General features: G+C 36.3%; 1 protein-coding gene across 2 annotated transcripts in view; it reads right to left on the bottom strand.

Annotated features, from left to right (window-relative positions):
* The window catches only part of CLASP2 (cytoplasmic linker associated protein 2), a 149,426-nt gene that overhangs the window by 50,233 nt on the left and 83,959 nt on the right, over positions 1-15,234 (bottom strand). The window contains exons 13-19 of one of the 2 annotated variants that reach the window (XM_082499122.1): positions 11,979-12,049; positions 9,897-9,956; positions 8,638-8,715; positions 7,912-8,079; positions 5,491-5,546; positions 4,088-4,258; positions 832-855 (exon numbers count right to left, since the gene is read on the bottom strand). In XM_082499122.1, the coding sequence (XP_082355248.1) occupies positions 832-855; positions 4,088-4,258; positions 5,491-5,546; positions 7,912-8,079; positions 8,638-8,715; positions 9,897-9,956; positions 11,979-12,049 (628 nt within the window). The remainder of the gene's footprint in view (positions 1-831; positions 856-4,087; positions 4,259-5,490; positions 5,547-7,911; positions 8,080-8,637; positions 8,716-9,896; positions 9,957-11,978; positions 12,050-15,234) is intronic. The other variant, XM_082499121.1, reaches the window with a different exon arrangement.

The raw sequence follows: 15,234 nt of genomic DNA, 5'->3' as shown, positions 1-15,234 counted from the left end.
ATTAAGTAAGGAGCAAACATAACTGACTTGTTAAGTGTTCCCAAGCAATAAATTAGAACCAGAATTATCAGGCATCAAGCTGGGCCTCTGTCACTTTATTATACAGGAAATATTACTTACACACAAGTGAAACAGACAACTACTACGAGAAGCCTTGTTCTCAACTGCTTTGCAGTTAGGATAAAAACATATGACAACTCCCTCCATGTGTTTGATACAGTGAATTAAGAAAAAGTAAGAGCTAAAACTCAGCTGGAATACTTGGTAAGCTATTTTAACAGGTAAGTTTTCTTAACAAACTATTCTTTAATAAAATTACATTGTATTACATGATTTACAGGCACTTAAAATTATGTAGTGAGACTAGACTTTGATAGGGTAGTTTTGAAAGAGAAGATTTTAGTTGCATTTTTTAAAAAAATCCTTAATTATGTGGTCAAGTATCTTCTGCTCTCCCACTGCTGCTCTGCCAAGAAGTCAAAAAACTTGAGTTTACGGTAAAACTATGAAACACAATGGAAATAGAGCTAGTTAAAAAAGCATGTATTGACTACAGAATTGCTCTGTAATTAATAAAGCTTTTTAAAAAAAATAGGAGTGATGTCCAATTTCTGATAAAGTTTCTGTTGCTGATACAGACCAATCATCAAAAACATTGACAAATACAGCAATAACACAACACATATTAAGACAGCAAGATTACATAGGGGTTAATAAAAACAGCATAGCATCTTGTTAATGAACAAATATATTAAACATCAATAATTTTACATTAAAGGCATTTTATTAAATATTTAATAGAATTAGAGGACAGACTAAACAATTTCTTACCATCCATCTTGTCAGAAGTATCCTCTTTGTTGAAAAAGCAGGCAAAGAAACATGGAAAACTTAGTGTGTTAGAACAAAGGTGTTCACAGCAGAGTCATAAAACATTAATTAAGGAAAACACATTAATATTAAATACAGCAGACATGTTTATCTAACTCATGCATGTACAAGATACCTTAAGTAAAGTTGGTTTCTCTCAGTCCAAGATACAAAATTACAGAATGGGGAACAAGTACCCTGCACTGGAATGTTTAATCTCTATGTATTACCCAGATTTGAGCAAACCCTTACAGCAAAATATTTATAAACTGTTTTGACACTTGCTGTCAAAAGTTACTGAAGCATCAGTAGGTATCATTACTGAACTACAATACTTCTATTTCATACACAAACTCCTACTGAGCATGAAGCCCCACCTGGTGTAAGGCACAGGAGGGAAAAAGACATCACAATGAAGACAAAGGACAAATAGAAGAAAGTTCAACTCTGGTTTAAAAGCATTAAAGATTTACCAGTTCAGCTGGAAGGTAGTACATACATATTCTGACAGAAACAATCAAAATTAAAATATTTAGCATGGGACATATACAATTACAGCTCAAGTCTCCTCAAAAAGGACACTAATACTTAAGAATGTCACAGACAGACAACATTTAGAATAACTATAGAGAACATCCTCCAGCTTCTAGAACAGTCTTAAAAAAAAATCATAAATAAGCAAGCAACAGTTCTTCTATTAATAATAAAAAGGGAAGAGATGGGTGGAGACAATTATAGATTACTATGCTCATGAACTTGTGGTCCTCTGAGGCTCTAAATTTGGCAGCTGTCTACACAAAAAGTGCATGTTTCTCTATAAGTAAGGGTGAAAACAAATTCAAGTTCCAGGAGACAATGTTAGTTATTTTGGTATTGACTGCAATACCTGAGAAGATGTAGAAAGCATTATGGAAATACAGTTAACATTTTCTAGGCATTTTAGTAGTATGGTCAGCATTATCTTGACAATTCTGTCATTTAAGTTGCCGTATTTAGATTTAGTATAAACAATTCCCTTAAAATGAACAGAGGGGAGGAGATCACAAATTAGCCCACTTTCTGAAACGTGGCACTTGCTTAGATTCACACTCCATTCATTTTAAGGCTGCCTTTTGAAAACTAAGAGCAAACGATATTTTGAGGTGAATTCCATGGTTAATACATAGCCAAATACCTATGTAAAGAGTGTGACAGTTGTGTGAGCAGGGACAGGTATGTGTAATTTAAATTACCTTACCAGTATTAAAAAACTGTTAGGAGAATAAGGAAAGATCAATCAAGCAGTACTGCTTTTGTGTGACTGTAAACAAACCTTGGTCTCCTTAACTATCACTGCCCTTATACCATCTGTAATAGGATTTCACTTTACTAGATGCTGCTAGTATCACATTATTTTGCCATTTCAAACCACCATTGTATGCGCCTCCACAAGTGATTGCTTCTACTAGCAAGGCAGGGCTTTCCAGCTACTCAAATTCTTCAAAATAATATAACCTGGACTTACTGCCTATTTATTCCTCTCCCCATCCCCACTCACCAAATCTCTAAACTACAAAGATAATAAGCTATTTCTATATTACTGTTATTTTCCTGCAGAAAACCACCACTATTTACTGCCTGGAAAACCTCTGTGCTCTTCTCAACCCTTGCCTACAAAATTCTGGGCATGAATAACATATTGCTTAAAATGTTCTGAAAGCAAACCAGTACTCCAATCAAGAGCTCATTTTTTGTGAAACTCTTAAGACCAAAGTAGTCCCTTCATTTCAGCAGCATGAAGAAGATAGAGAAATCTCTTTCTGTTAATCTTCCTTTGCTGTTTGACCTTTTTTTCCCCTCCTTCTTCCACCATGCTCTGTGTCACTTTTACTTCTCACAACAGCTGAACTCCAACTTTGTCCGGGATTCAGAATACGTCTTGTTGCACACAAAAACAGACCCGGCGTTATTCTGATCTTGGAGAATAACCATCCCACCTCTTTCAGGCTTTTAGGCATTAAGTTAGGATGAACTGAGAATTCCTCAAGCAATAACCACAAGCATATCTCCACCAAGCAAGCTGAGCAGTCTAACTTTGGTGTCCACTTGCTACCCATCAGGTTCTCAGATTCCCTCGCTGTAGGCACTAGAGGGAGCCCACACCCGAAATTACTGCTTCAAGTAGCAAGTATTCCTTTTAGTCAGCACTGCTCACAGCCAAACTTTATCCTAAAATCAATGGTGCTCAAATAATTTCAAGTAGGCACTGATAAAAAAAGAATAATTTAAAATAGTTTTTAAATTAAATTTTAAAAAAAAAAAACCCACAACCAAAAACTTTGAAAACCGTAGCCTAAGTGTATCCTAACATTTCCCCAAACACAAGGTAAATCAGAAGAACTATACAGTTTCTCTGCCTCTCTTGTGACCATCTTCGGCGATACTGACATTAGGACACGCGTCCTTGGTGATCCAGCTGGCGCATAAGCCGAGAAGGAAAAACTAACAGTTTTGTGAACACTGAGCCTCACTTCCCCATTGCTACCCCTGCAATATGGAGCACCTAAAAAGAACAAAACCAGGCCCATATTCCTTTACCCTCCCCACTTATTGGAAGTTCTAGCATCTACCACCACCCTTTTCTGCACTTTTATCATTTGTAGCACTTTATGTCTAACAGCAAGTATTCCTATCAATGAAGAATGTCATCTAGATAAAAAACACACATAATTCCATCAACATGCTTTGGAAGAAATCTACGAAATCAATGTTGCATATTGTTGTGTAAAACACTTGTGTTACGTGAAGAAGCCACCACTTAATGCCAGGGTGTCTCTTTAGCATTGTTGTAAAATAGTCAGCTAAAGAGCTGAGAAAAATGGAAAAATCGAAAGTCCTAACACTTCTTTCCCTATTACTTCTAGAAACAAAAAAGCCATGATCACCATCTGCTGTTAAGTGAAGGTACTGCTCCTTCCAATACTTAATATTAATTCCAGATTAACACATCCGAAGAGCATAGTATAGATACAATCTTTGCATCAGCATTCTTCTAGCACAAGAAAAATAAAACATCTAGCAAAGCTAGTAACTTACTTCAGAACACCTGCTCTTTTGCAATACTCCAATACTACTAAAAATGACAACAATTTTTCAAATGTGCAAGTATTTTCCCATAACTTTTTGATCAGAAAACCTCAAAAAATACTTCACAATATTGTAAAGATGTTTCCCTTACCTAGCGAAGCGTAAGATCCCGGAGGTAGACCAGCTGCTGACAAGCGCCCAGCTCCAGCTGTCTGTCCAGCAGCATGGCGGGCCTTTGCACCTGCGGCAGCATTAACATCAATGTCGCTGCGAGACCTTTGCAGAGTTCCTGGGCTTGGAACACTCTTGCTGCTGCCTGAAACTAGCAAAAAAAAAAAAAATTAGGAAGTTAGTTGGCAATGAATAAGATTAATTATATAGAGAAGTTCAACACTTTCTACTACCGCAGCATACCTACAAAAAGTACAGAAAACAATGGAAAATGTGTAAGTCAAGTTAATATTAAACAAAGTATTATTGAGGTTAAGAAGCAAACTAGACCTGGTGTTGCCATGAAATTCATAGAATCATAGAATAGTTTGGGTTGGAAGGGACCTTTAATAGTCATCTAGTCCAACCGCTCTGTAATGAACTGCGACATCTTCAACTAGATAAAAACCAGTTTATTTTACATCCTCATTCAGCATGAAACTTTACCATTATTTAATACAAACTATGCGCTCCCACCCAAGTACAAATTACATTAGTCTGAACATTGATGTGATTTATTACATTATTGAATGCTTCACAAATGTAAGGAAATTCACAGCATCCTTTGTGATGTGAAATAATATTCCCACACTTCATCTAGGGTAAAGCCACAGGCAAGCTGAATGCACACCTTGAATTGCTTTAGGGTCTAATGTTCTGTAAAGCATTTTTACGTTCACCTCCTATTATTTACTGAATACTAACTATTCGCTTCATTTAATTTTAACCACTGGTTTATGCCTTCAAAACCTGACTCCCCCTTAACAGTTTCAGTATCCAGAAAACAAGCACTGTCAATTACTGGCCATTGTAAAAAGGAATTCAATTATTTACTCCACAAGAGTTACAAACACGTTATGTGAAAAGAGAACAAAGATACTAAATTCTGAAAACTCAAGACAAAAACTCTTTGAATTACAAATCTGTGGCTTTGTGTTTTGTTTTTTCTAAAGAGCAGCAGCTACATGGGAACAGAAGAAAGGTAAGAGTCCCTCATTTCCAATAGCCAGAAGCCTAATAATCATGAATAGACCATAGAATAATGTTTTGCTGCTTTGAGAGTGACTGTTCCATGACAAAACTCCAAGACAGATAATCAATTAATAGTACCAATACATAGCAAATTATGTCTTATACTTGCAACAACTGAAAATACATAAAATGCAAAGCAAGGATGAGGCAACCTTAGCTCCAGGTGCAGTTTGTAGTGACATATACCATTATTCAACTTCAAAACAGGGTAAATGCTTAAGACAGTAATATTTTAAGCTGCATTTAAAACTTTCAATTCAAAGAATCTAAAGAACAATTATTGTGCACTGCACTATATAGCAATCACCTTACCTCTGCCTGCAAGGCTTGCTGGACTGGCTGCAGACCATTTAGAAGATAGGGGCCGACTGGAAGAAAAAAAAAAAAAAAAAAAAAGTAGTCAAACCCAGACAGTAAGTCTCATGCATCAGATCCAAAAGGCAACAGAGAGAGGGGAAAAAAAAAAAAAAAAAAAAAAAAATCTTCTGTTCTTTACTACCCTTCAACTTTCTCAGCATATTTTAGATAAACACATTAAATACAGAATGATAAGGAAAACACAATCATCTTATCTTTTGTGTTTTATAAAATTACATCTTCATCACAAAGCATAAATCCTTTGGTTACCAATAGGCACACTTTGCTAACAAAGTTCAGACATTCCAGACTTGGTCACAGAAACATTTAAGGTTGTCAGTCCAAGCTTTTAACCACAGGGCTGATCTTCTAAATCAGCTGTCAAACAAAAGTTGCAGGAGTTGCTTGATTTATTAAGGAAATAATGTGAAGTGGTGTCTGCAGTAACAAGGAAAAAGGGTGCACAATTCAAAAGCCTCCTCCAGTCCTCTCTCTCCCAAGAAATGAGTTACAAATTAAAAAGGAAAAAGCTGGAACTTCCAAGCAGCTAGACTGAGTTTCCCCTGTTTCAATGTTAGAGGCTCCCACAATTCATAAAAAGGAAAAAAAATCCCAAGTAAACTTTTCCTTTATGTTTTCTCTCCATTTCCCTTTACTCTTACTTCAAATAGGAGTAGTTGCTGAAGCAAAATCTTTCTGTCTACTCAAGTTTAACTGTGAGCCCTTCCGACTGGTTCAGAAGGTAAAATGCAGTCAAAGGGACTACGGAAAAGCAAAAGAATAATAGAAGAAAGCATAATACTTTATTCATTGATTCATATCTACCCATCTACATATTTATCTGACTGGGAAGGTTTGCATTTGCTGAAATAGCTGACTGTTTTATCAATAGTCAAATTACAGCCCAAGTCTACAGTCTCAGATTTAGCAAAAATAATCCCTCTCCAATTTTAAACCAGAAAGCAGAGAGAAAAGAGATATATAAATGCACAATATTATGTGAGTTATTAGCTCTGGTGCTCAATGACAATATAGAGGTCAGCACTGTTACCTAGTTCTTCACAGAAGATCACGCATTTACAGCTTATTATAAATAATACCTGCTTTTCTGATATTACTAACTAGTGTTTGGAGGCATTTTGCTGCGATCAGTCAAGGAGGCCCAGGCAGAGCTTGAAAAACAAGCAGGGAAAACAACATGTATCTAAACACAAAATTAGTGGAAAAATCAATTAAAAATTAATTTCCAATATCACTATATCTTCTGTTCATCTCTTATTTTACTCCACCCTTTCTGTACTGTAGTACTTACAATATGTTGCAATACAGGAAGAGTATTTTGAGATTCTAATTTCTCTGTCATTTAGTTTTTAACATTTAGTACTAGCACTTTGATTTTCAGAAAGGGAATACAGATTAATTTAAACAAGAGTAATTAATATTTGAATAAACTTTTTTGTGGAAAATGAAGTGTTAGCAATAGCTTACACTACAGACAATTATTTTAAAAATGTTTTTATAATTACAAGTATCATAGGAAAATAAGATTTGACATAGAACACAGAAAGCCTCTGGTATTAAGGGAACAGTCAAAAAAAAAAAGAGGAAAAAACTTCCAATATGCTGGAAGCAGTCTTTGCTTTTAAGTCTGAGGTGAGCAGATAAGTTCTCTGGCTTTGGAAATGAAGCATCTGAATTGAAATCTTAACAGGTTTAAGTACTTTGAGGAAGCTTTCTAGAATCTAAAGGAAAGAAAAAAAAAAAAAAAAAAAAATCACACATACTACTGCTACTATTTTACATTTCTACTCAAACCCCAATAGATTTCTTTTGCTATTGGTACCTAAGCAAACTTTCGTCTATCCAGTTCAAGACTGTTAATACACCACCCTCTAGTAATTAGCATAGCTACAAAATACTGCTAATACATATTCAATACTACAAAGATGGGGAAAAAACAATCTCCGATCTGAATGAATCTCACTGTCAATGTTTCTTTCTCATACTTCCCAGTGAAAAGGCATAAAAAAGGAGTAACACCATTATTTCTTTCTATACTTATTCATTGCACCCAAATGCTGGACATCAAGATGTGAATGTTGAAGATATTTTGGCGTAACAGAAGCTGCCTAACGAATGAAATTATGAGTAAGAACAGCCTGCTAAAATCTAGTTAGTGACTGCCCTTATTTTTCACCTTGCTCAGGTAATACTGTCATATAGCAAAACACAACGACAGACTTTTTATTAAAAAAAAACTAAAAGTGACAAAACACAATTGCAGCATTTTTGTACACCACAGAAGTCCAGCTCATTTGTTTTTGAGAAACAGGTTTTCTTTTTCTTTAGGCTCAGAAACAGCTAAGTGGTCCTTACTTGAGGCTTTCCTGTGAGCTGGAAGATGACCTGTCTGACTGAGGGAGAGATGCTATACTGCCAGAATTCTTCAAGTAGGTCTGGAGGCTTCTTTGATAGGGCGGCTCAAGAGAATTGTACAGAGTCTCAGCTTCACTAGGAAAGTGATTTCTAAGACCCAGATAAGCCCTGCAAAATAAGGAATAACCACATGTAATTGCTCTGTATATTTTTCAAATTGTGGAGTCAGGAAGTAAAGATTACAGAACAAACCAGGGATGGGAGAGAAAGGAACTAGACTGAAAATGTGTAATGCATACAATACTGTTAATCAAATCATAAAAGAAACCAGCTACCTTGACTTAGTCTTTTCAAAAACTTAGCCTATCCTCTAAAATTCTCACATTCACTTACCAATTCTGTGGGGAAATGAGAAATTCTTTTCTGTACTCACTATTCAAAGTGCTGGGGGAAAAAGAATTATGCAGCAATATCAATCTTTACAACTCCCGTTTCAGTAGAATCCTCAAATGATGCACGACAGTATAAATTGCCTCAACTTTCAGAATGTCTTTTACAAAAGAAACTAGATACTCATTCAGGATTTCGAGAACAGAAATACCAATTTTCAACCTAACTTGTGTCCTCTCTTCTTCAGCCATAGTTAGCCACTGACCACCAATTAGAGCCTCCTATTGCTCATGTAAAACATACGATTTTTCAGAGCAAAATGTAGTCAAAACTCACTTTCTTGCCTCCACTCTTGCTTCTGCATCAGCATCATGAATGCCCTTCTTGATTGTTTCAACCAAGACAGCTGCATGCCTAGAAGACAGAAATGCTTCATGGTATTTTGCTACTCCAAATCTTATTTTAAGCAGTAAAGTTTTACACTTCAATTAAGATTTCCCTAAGTAAAAAACCACTGAGATAGTAGTTCTTTCTAAGATATGAAGTAAACAAACACTTAGCACACTGATGACATAATTGCACCATCTGTAAAGGTTTAGGTAAGCTTCCTCCTTCAATCTAAAAGAATTTTCAGACAGACATCCACCTATTACACTTAAGTTATTTTAAATTTTAAAATACCTTAAGACATCTACTTCCCTGAAATGGAATAACTATTTCTCCTACTATATTAATAGTAGGAAAAATGAAAAAGTTAAGATTAGTAAGTTTGCTTTCCTAGAAATTCACCTCTGAAAGGTTTTAGCGTATGAGTTCTAAACTTCAATTCATGCTCAAAGAACAGCAAAACGCTCATCAGGCGTTCTAATTCAAGACACATTTGGGTTTTTTTTTTGGGGGGGGGAGGGGAAGGAGGGGATTGTTCTGTTTGTGTTTTGTTTTGTTTTTAAATATGCACAAACACACTCCGACATAAATCCAATTATCTCCCCAGTGCTCCCTTTCTCAGGAACACCCTGAGGGGTTGAAAGATGACTACAAAGCTGGATGAGCTCCTCAGAGCCTTCTCTGGAGGCCCTGTAGTCCCGTTGCTCTTACTCTGTGCTTATAGCATAGATTCTGCAGAGCTGACACATACTATTTTCCTATCTACCCAGAGAAGCTACAGTGTGCTCTTAATCATTACCAGAAAAAGTCCTCCAGCCTAATCCCATTTTTCCTCTTTTATGGTGAGCACATAAATTTCCTCCTTTCAGGAGAAAAGACAGATGCTCACCTGTGCATATTTGCTGCACAGGATACATGATGCAAGTGAAACTCTGAGAAAGCATGGTACGTATTGCCCACACATGATATAGGAGAAGAGGCATAGGGTAAGGAGAGGCGGCAATACGAAGTCAAGGCTGAAAATACAGCGCTCTTTCTCCCTGGCATTTGAGCGAGCCACATGACTCGCTGTGCTACAATGGTTGCGTATGCTAAAAAGGCTGGCCAACACTCAATAATATAATCCAATTAAAGGATTCAATGAAAAGATTTCTGTCTTAAAATTCATTAGCAGTTTATTCCTGGGAAAAAAGTATACTGGCCCATACCTTTCCAACGAATGCGTTTGCCACTCTTGTAACAACAGGTCTAAAAATTCAAAGGAGCGCCTAAAAAGACAGAACAAAAAGGAATAATTAATACTCATTTCTCTAATGTACTTGTGGAATAAAAAGTAACTTTATTCTTTCCCCCTGAGGGAAACATACATAAAAGAAAGTACATTTATCTGTCAAATATGGACATTGGTCAGCTTATTGCAGAGTTAAAATATTCCGCACAGAAAGCAAACACGTGGGCTAACTAATCCTAAACTTCAAAAAAATAGATGTGGTTCAACTGACCGTCTGTCATGTTAGTACAGATATGCTATGTTAATTGCATTAGCTCCAAAATAACAGACAAAAAAAAAAATCAAAGTTTAAAAACTGTACAAACGATAAAATCTTAATATTAAAAGAACCTATTTTAAAAATTCAGCTATTAAGTCACAACATAATGTTTCTATGGCAGTGTACTTGTGTCCCAAATACTATTCCCATCCTTTCTTCTGTCATTACTGAGTATATAGCATGAAGTAAAACACGAGACCATTATTACAGGGCTCCGCATATATAAAGCACTCCTAAGGATTTGCTGGCACTGTACAAACTAAGTTATGTAACCTAACTCATTATTAATTAAGAATTCTTGACAATTTAGCAGACAGCCATTAGCAAAAGGCATACTTTAAAACATGTCTGAAGCTAGATCCTGGTGAACAAATCAAAGCAATATGGATTAGGAAGGTGTAGATAACAAATCTTCAAAAAGGTAGTGGATGGACTGCTGTCTGGAACTTTTACTTTTTCTGGTTATATTGCATCTTTGACCTGTTCTGGAGGGGCAGATTTCATTTCTATTCTACCCAAATCCTTTGGACATCTACAAGACATGACAAGAAACCCTGAAAGGCTTTTCACTATTATAACTGATCTAGTTTTTCTTTGTCTTTCCAAAGGAATGAAATCAGTATGAAAGCAATACAATTTTGGCCACATTCATTTATGCTCACTGGATTGTGAACTGCAGTACCAAAGCCACCTACAGTCTAATGTTCCTCAGCAAAGCCGAGGCACTGAAGCCCTGTAAACTGTTTTGCTGTCAAACCAGAAGTTATGACAGGTCAGCACAACCTGGGTTGAGACAATACTTGCTTTGGATGCAAAGACAGCTTAGATTCAGAGCAAATAGTTTAGATGCTCAAGCTATTTCTTGCATACACATAGCTATATGGCTTTCAGGGCTAGCGTGGGTCCAGAAACAGGGTGAGCCGCTTTCGTGAGACTCTGTGCAGAAAATGACACTCTGTCAGAAACCAATTAATTTTGTCAAGAGCCAACCCAAGTGTTCAAGTATCATGTTCTTGGAAAAAGCAATGTGCTGAAGATGCACTTCAATTATTAAACATGACAACACATTGATCCACCAGGTCCTACCTAAGGTAGCAACCGCTGTCTCGATCCCACAGTCTCCAGTGTGGTCAGTTGACTATTTTGGGCACAGTATCAAACAGTCTAGCTCCACGCATTCAAATGGCGTTGCACAAAAGTTACAAAATTCTCCTAGCATTGGGAGAGCGAGGCACAGGCACCCACCGCACGCAGTACGCTGTAATGCTTCAACAAGAGCTAACCTCACTACGCCTGTCAAGTCTGGCCCTAACAGTAACTAACAGGCTCCGTCTGGTTCTTCGCAGACACACGTATTGGTTTCACTCTCCCAATGCCTCTCAATACCTGCACTCTTTAGCCTCATTAGACTGAGCAACACAGATTCAACTACAGCTTGCTTTTGTTTTTTTCCTTCTGGTTTTAAATCTGAAGGTACTTTCTCAACAAGTGTTAGGAACATTTTAAATTAGAATAAAGTCTGCAGAAGGATAAAATGTATGTCCCCCAATACGGCAGAAAGTACCATTCCTCAACGTCATCCAATGTAACTTCACTGTAATTAATTATTGTAATTTACTGGATAATGCAGTTTTGTGTCGTTAACGGCTCTAAATCTTCCATTCTGTTTATTTTCAACATACAATGATGGTATTTTAAAAAGCAACAGCTTTAATAATTTACTGTTTATAATGTACTCACCTTCTAACTGCAACTGATTTTGAGGTACAGTTGCTTGTTATTAAAGGTATGAGTCGTGGCACATGGGTATGCTGAAGAGGGGAAAAAAAAAAAAAGACAAAGCAGTTAATGACAAAAGCATTCCTGAATTTGTACTGTACTAATTAATGCAAACAGAATTAGCAACATAATAAAAGTTGCAATCATCTAAAATGCTTACTGAAACTAAGTGCTGAATACTATTAAATAAGACTGCTGCTAGCAAGCCAATTTCTTAAACCTATTTTTTTTAAAAAAAGGTCAAGCAAAAAGCACTTCCAGTGCCATCAACAATCACATCATGATGTGCCATATTTAGCTCTCAGAAGTCATGTATGAAGGCTTCAATGTAAGTGTCTCCTCAAAAGAGTTGTAAGCTGATGTTATTTTAGTTTTGCCGCAGAAAAAAAAAAAAAACAATAGACATAGCAGTCTTAAAAATCAGAGTTATGGAACAAAAAGCAAACTAATCAATCAGAAACTACAGGCATTCTTTAGGGATCAATCAGTACCATTAGTGCTACAAAGACCAAACTTCTCTTAGTGCAAAATATGTCAATAAAATAATAAAAGCATGACATGCAATATAAGCAAGCTTATGTATATAATCTATATGGAAACACCAAACAAACTCATGGGAAAAGAAAACCCTTGAACTACCATTTAAAGTGAGTACAATAAACTACATTAAATCCAAATGCAATACTTTAATTCAGAATTAAAGCAGCCTTACTTCAGCTTATCTTAATTAATTGTAAAAACAAAGTATTAACATTTTAATTCCAAGTAGAAGTAACATGGTTCAACGAATCCATTTTCAGTTCGCTTCTTTATTCCTTTCTTGATTAAATGCATGTCTCCTAAAACAGTCCCCAATAGAGTATGAAACTGTAGCCTATAAAAAAAACGCTTAAAAAGTACAGTACTGAACAATAGTATCTCACGTATCATACTTCCTCCTTAGGTTATTGTTGCAGGATATAAACACACAAATCACCAAAAAAGCAGAGAGATCATTATCAGCTCTCACAGCACTGCCAACTTCAGAATTAGGAGGGAATTAATCCAAAAATCTGAAAGAACCTTAACAGTTGCACTTGTTCGTACTGATATACGGGGGGTTGTTTGCGTTTTGCATAGTTTTCAAATTGAGAAGTGGCACATGACTGCCAGAAAGGGAACAATAAGCAATATCAGGGGAAAGAATAAAACGTTTTTACAGACGGAGAAATGTGTATGTTCCAAGTCTTTGGAGCTATTGACATTGTAATTTCTAGAAAGTGTTTTGCAAAGGAATCAAAGCCTCAGGCTTGCTTCCATTCAGCTTTAAGACCACACATTTCATCTGTTACCCCTTTGAAGCTGTCATGATACATGCTTCTTCCCAACCTAACTTGCAGCTCAGTTGCTCAACCTAATCTCACCTCCCTCTGCTTCGAAAAGATTTTTTGCCACCCATGCCATCTCATCATGACACACACTCCCGTTTATTTTTTTTTAAATTGGTTTCCTGATTTACTAAGATTCATGAAAGAGAACTACAAGTACAAGAACTATCTGGAGAAGAAATATGAAATCCAATAAAGGCACAAAGATGAGACGGAGCTCTTCAAGATCACTGGTGTAACACAGCCTCCCTCTCTTTTCATAGACTCAGTCTCACAGCAATTATATACTAAAGGACCAGGGTCTGACAAGGCTCTCAGTGGATTCTGGTAGGAGTTTTTGAGCAAAACTCTGATTCCAAAAGCTGTAATGGCTTGGGCTCTAAATACTCAAATGATCACACACTCCCTGACCAACTCTCACTTAGTCCAAAGGACAGAAGCCCAGTGCACTTTGTTTGATACTTCTTTCTTTTTCCACTGAAACATGAATTTTCTGTCACAACACCATGCATATGCCATTTATTGGTAGGGTATTTCAACAGTATGGATAAGATTTTCTCGCTTCTATGTCTCCAATCTAGTATGTTAAATTACAGCTAAGAATAATAGTAGTTTAAACAAAATCAGGGCAGCTATAGCTAGTGTATAGGCTTGTCTCCAACTGAACCGAACCCATAAAGCCAATCTAATATAATCGGTGCAACTTCATGCTGCTTTTCTGGTGCTTGATTTGGCTCCTGTAAACAGCAAGACAGGGTTAGTTTCTTATATGCCTGAGCTCATCTAATACTACTGCAAATGGTATTCTTTTACAACTTTAATCATCCTGTGTAAGGTGTATTCCTTCCTCCACTCTCAACTCTGTGCCATTAGCCATCTCACAGTACATTGTTAAGAGTCTGGGGGAAAAAAGCCAGTGGATCTTAGCCCAAGTGCTGATGCAAAAGTAATGCAGAAGCTTCTGAGCACATTCTCAGAGGCCTGGGTAGACAGAACAAGTACAGATTCAAAAACACACTGAGGATGGCAATAAAAGGTGTGAGTGATTAAACCACTTAGGTTTCCAACAACTTACAAAATTAAAACCACGGATGAGATCATAGTGAATAGCAGTAAGTGCCTAGCATTAAGAACACTGCAGCTTTTTAATGTAGAAACTACAGGCAACCTCCCACTTTTATTTGAATCACAAAAATATCACTGCAAGTCCCAAAGATCTAGCTAAATATTTTGCCTCAGACACCAGTCAGTAGCAGATGCTTAAGGAACAGACTACAAAAAACAGCTCGTATACAGTATTCCCCTCTTCTTTCTAAGCTGAATCCTTAAAACTATAGCATATAGTTCTTAAACCCAAGGATTAAAATCTCTGTTGGGCTTTTCTTCCAATAACTTATGCTTTCTGAACTGATCCACGTATGTCCAGCCATTTCAACATTTTATCATTAACTCTGTGATTTCAACTTTTTTTAATAGATATTCTTTTTGTAAAAAAAAAAAAAAAAGTTTTGCTTTTTTTAAAAAAAAAAAAAAATCTTACTAGCTCCTTAACTACTAGCTTGACTTTGTCTCTTTGAAAAAGGCAGTTAAAAGCAGTTACCCTTTGGAATACACTTGCCTTTTTACAATTAAGACATTACCAAAAAAATACCAAAACCAGACTTGATTTTCATACCTATTCCTACATCTTCACTATGTTAACGCTGCCAACTGATTAATAATATTTGTCCACCTGTGAGAAAAGTTACTTCTCCATTATATAATGATTTATAATCCTGTATTTCAGAATTATTATCATCTCTGCTAAAAGCCACTACCTGAATACTAGCAAGCAAAGTGAGAGAACACCT

This window comes from Vanellus vanellus, assembly GCF_965231255.1.
Source record: "Vanellus vanellus genome assembly, chromosome: 2".
NCBI lineage: Eukaryota > Metazoa > Chordata > Aves > Charadriiformes > Charadriidae > Vanellus > Vanellus vanellus.
This window is presented reverse-complemented; position numbering and strand designations above follow the sequence as displayed.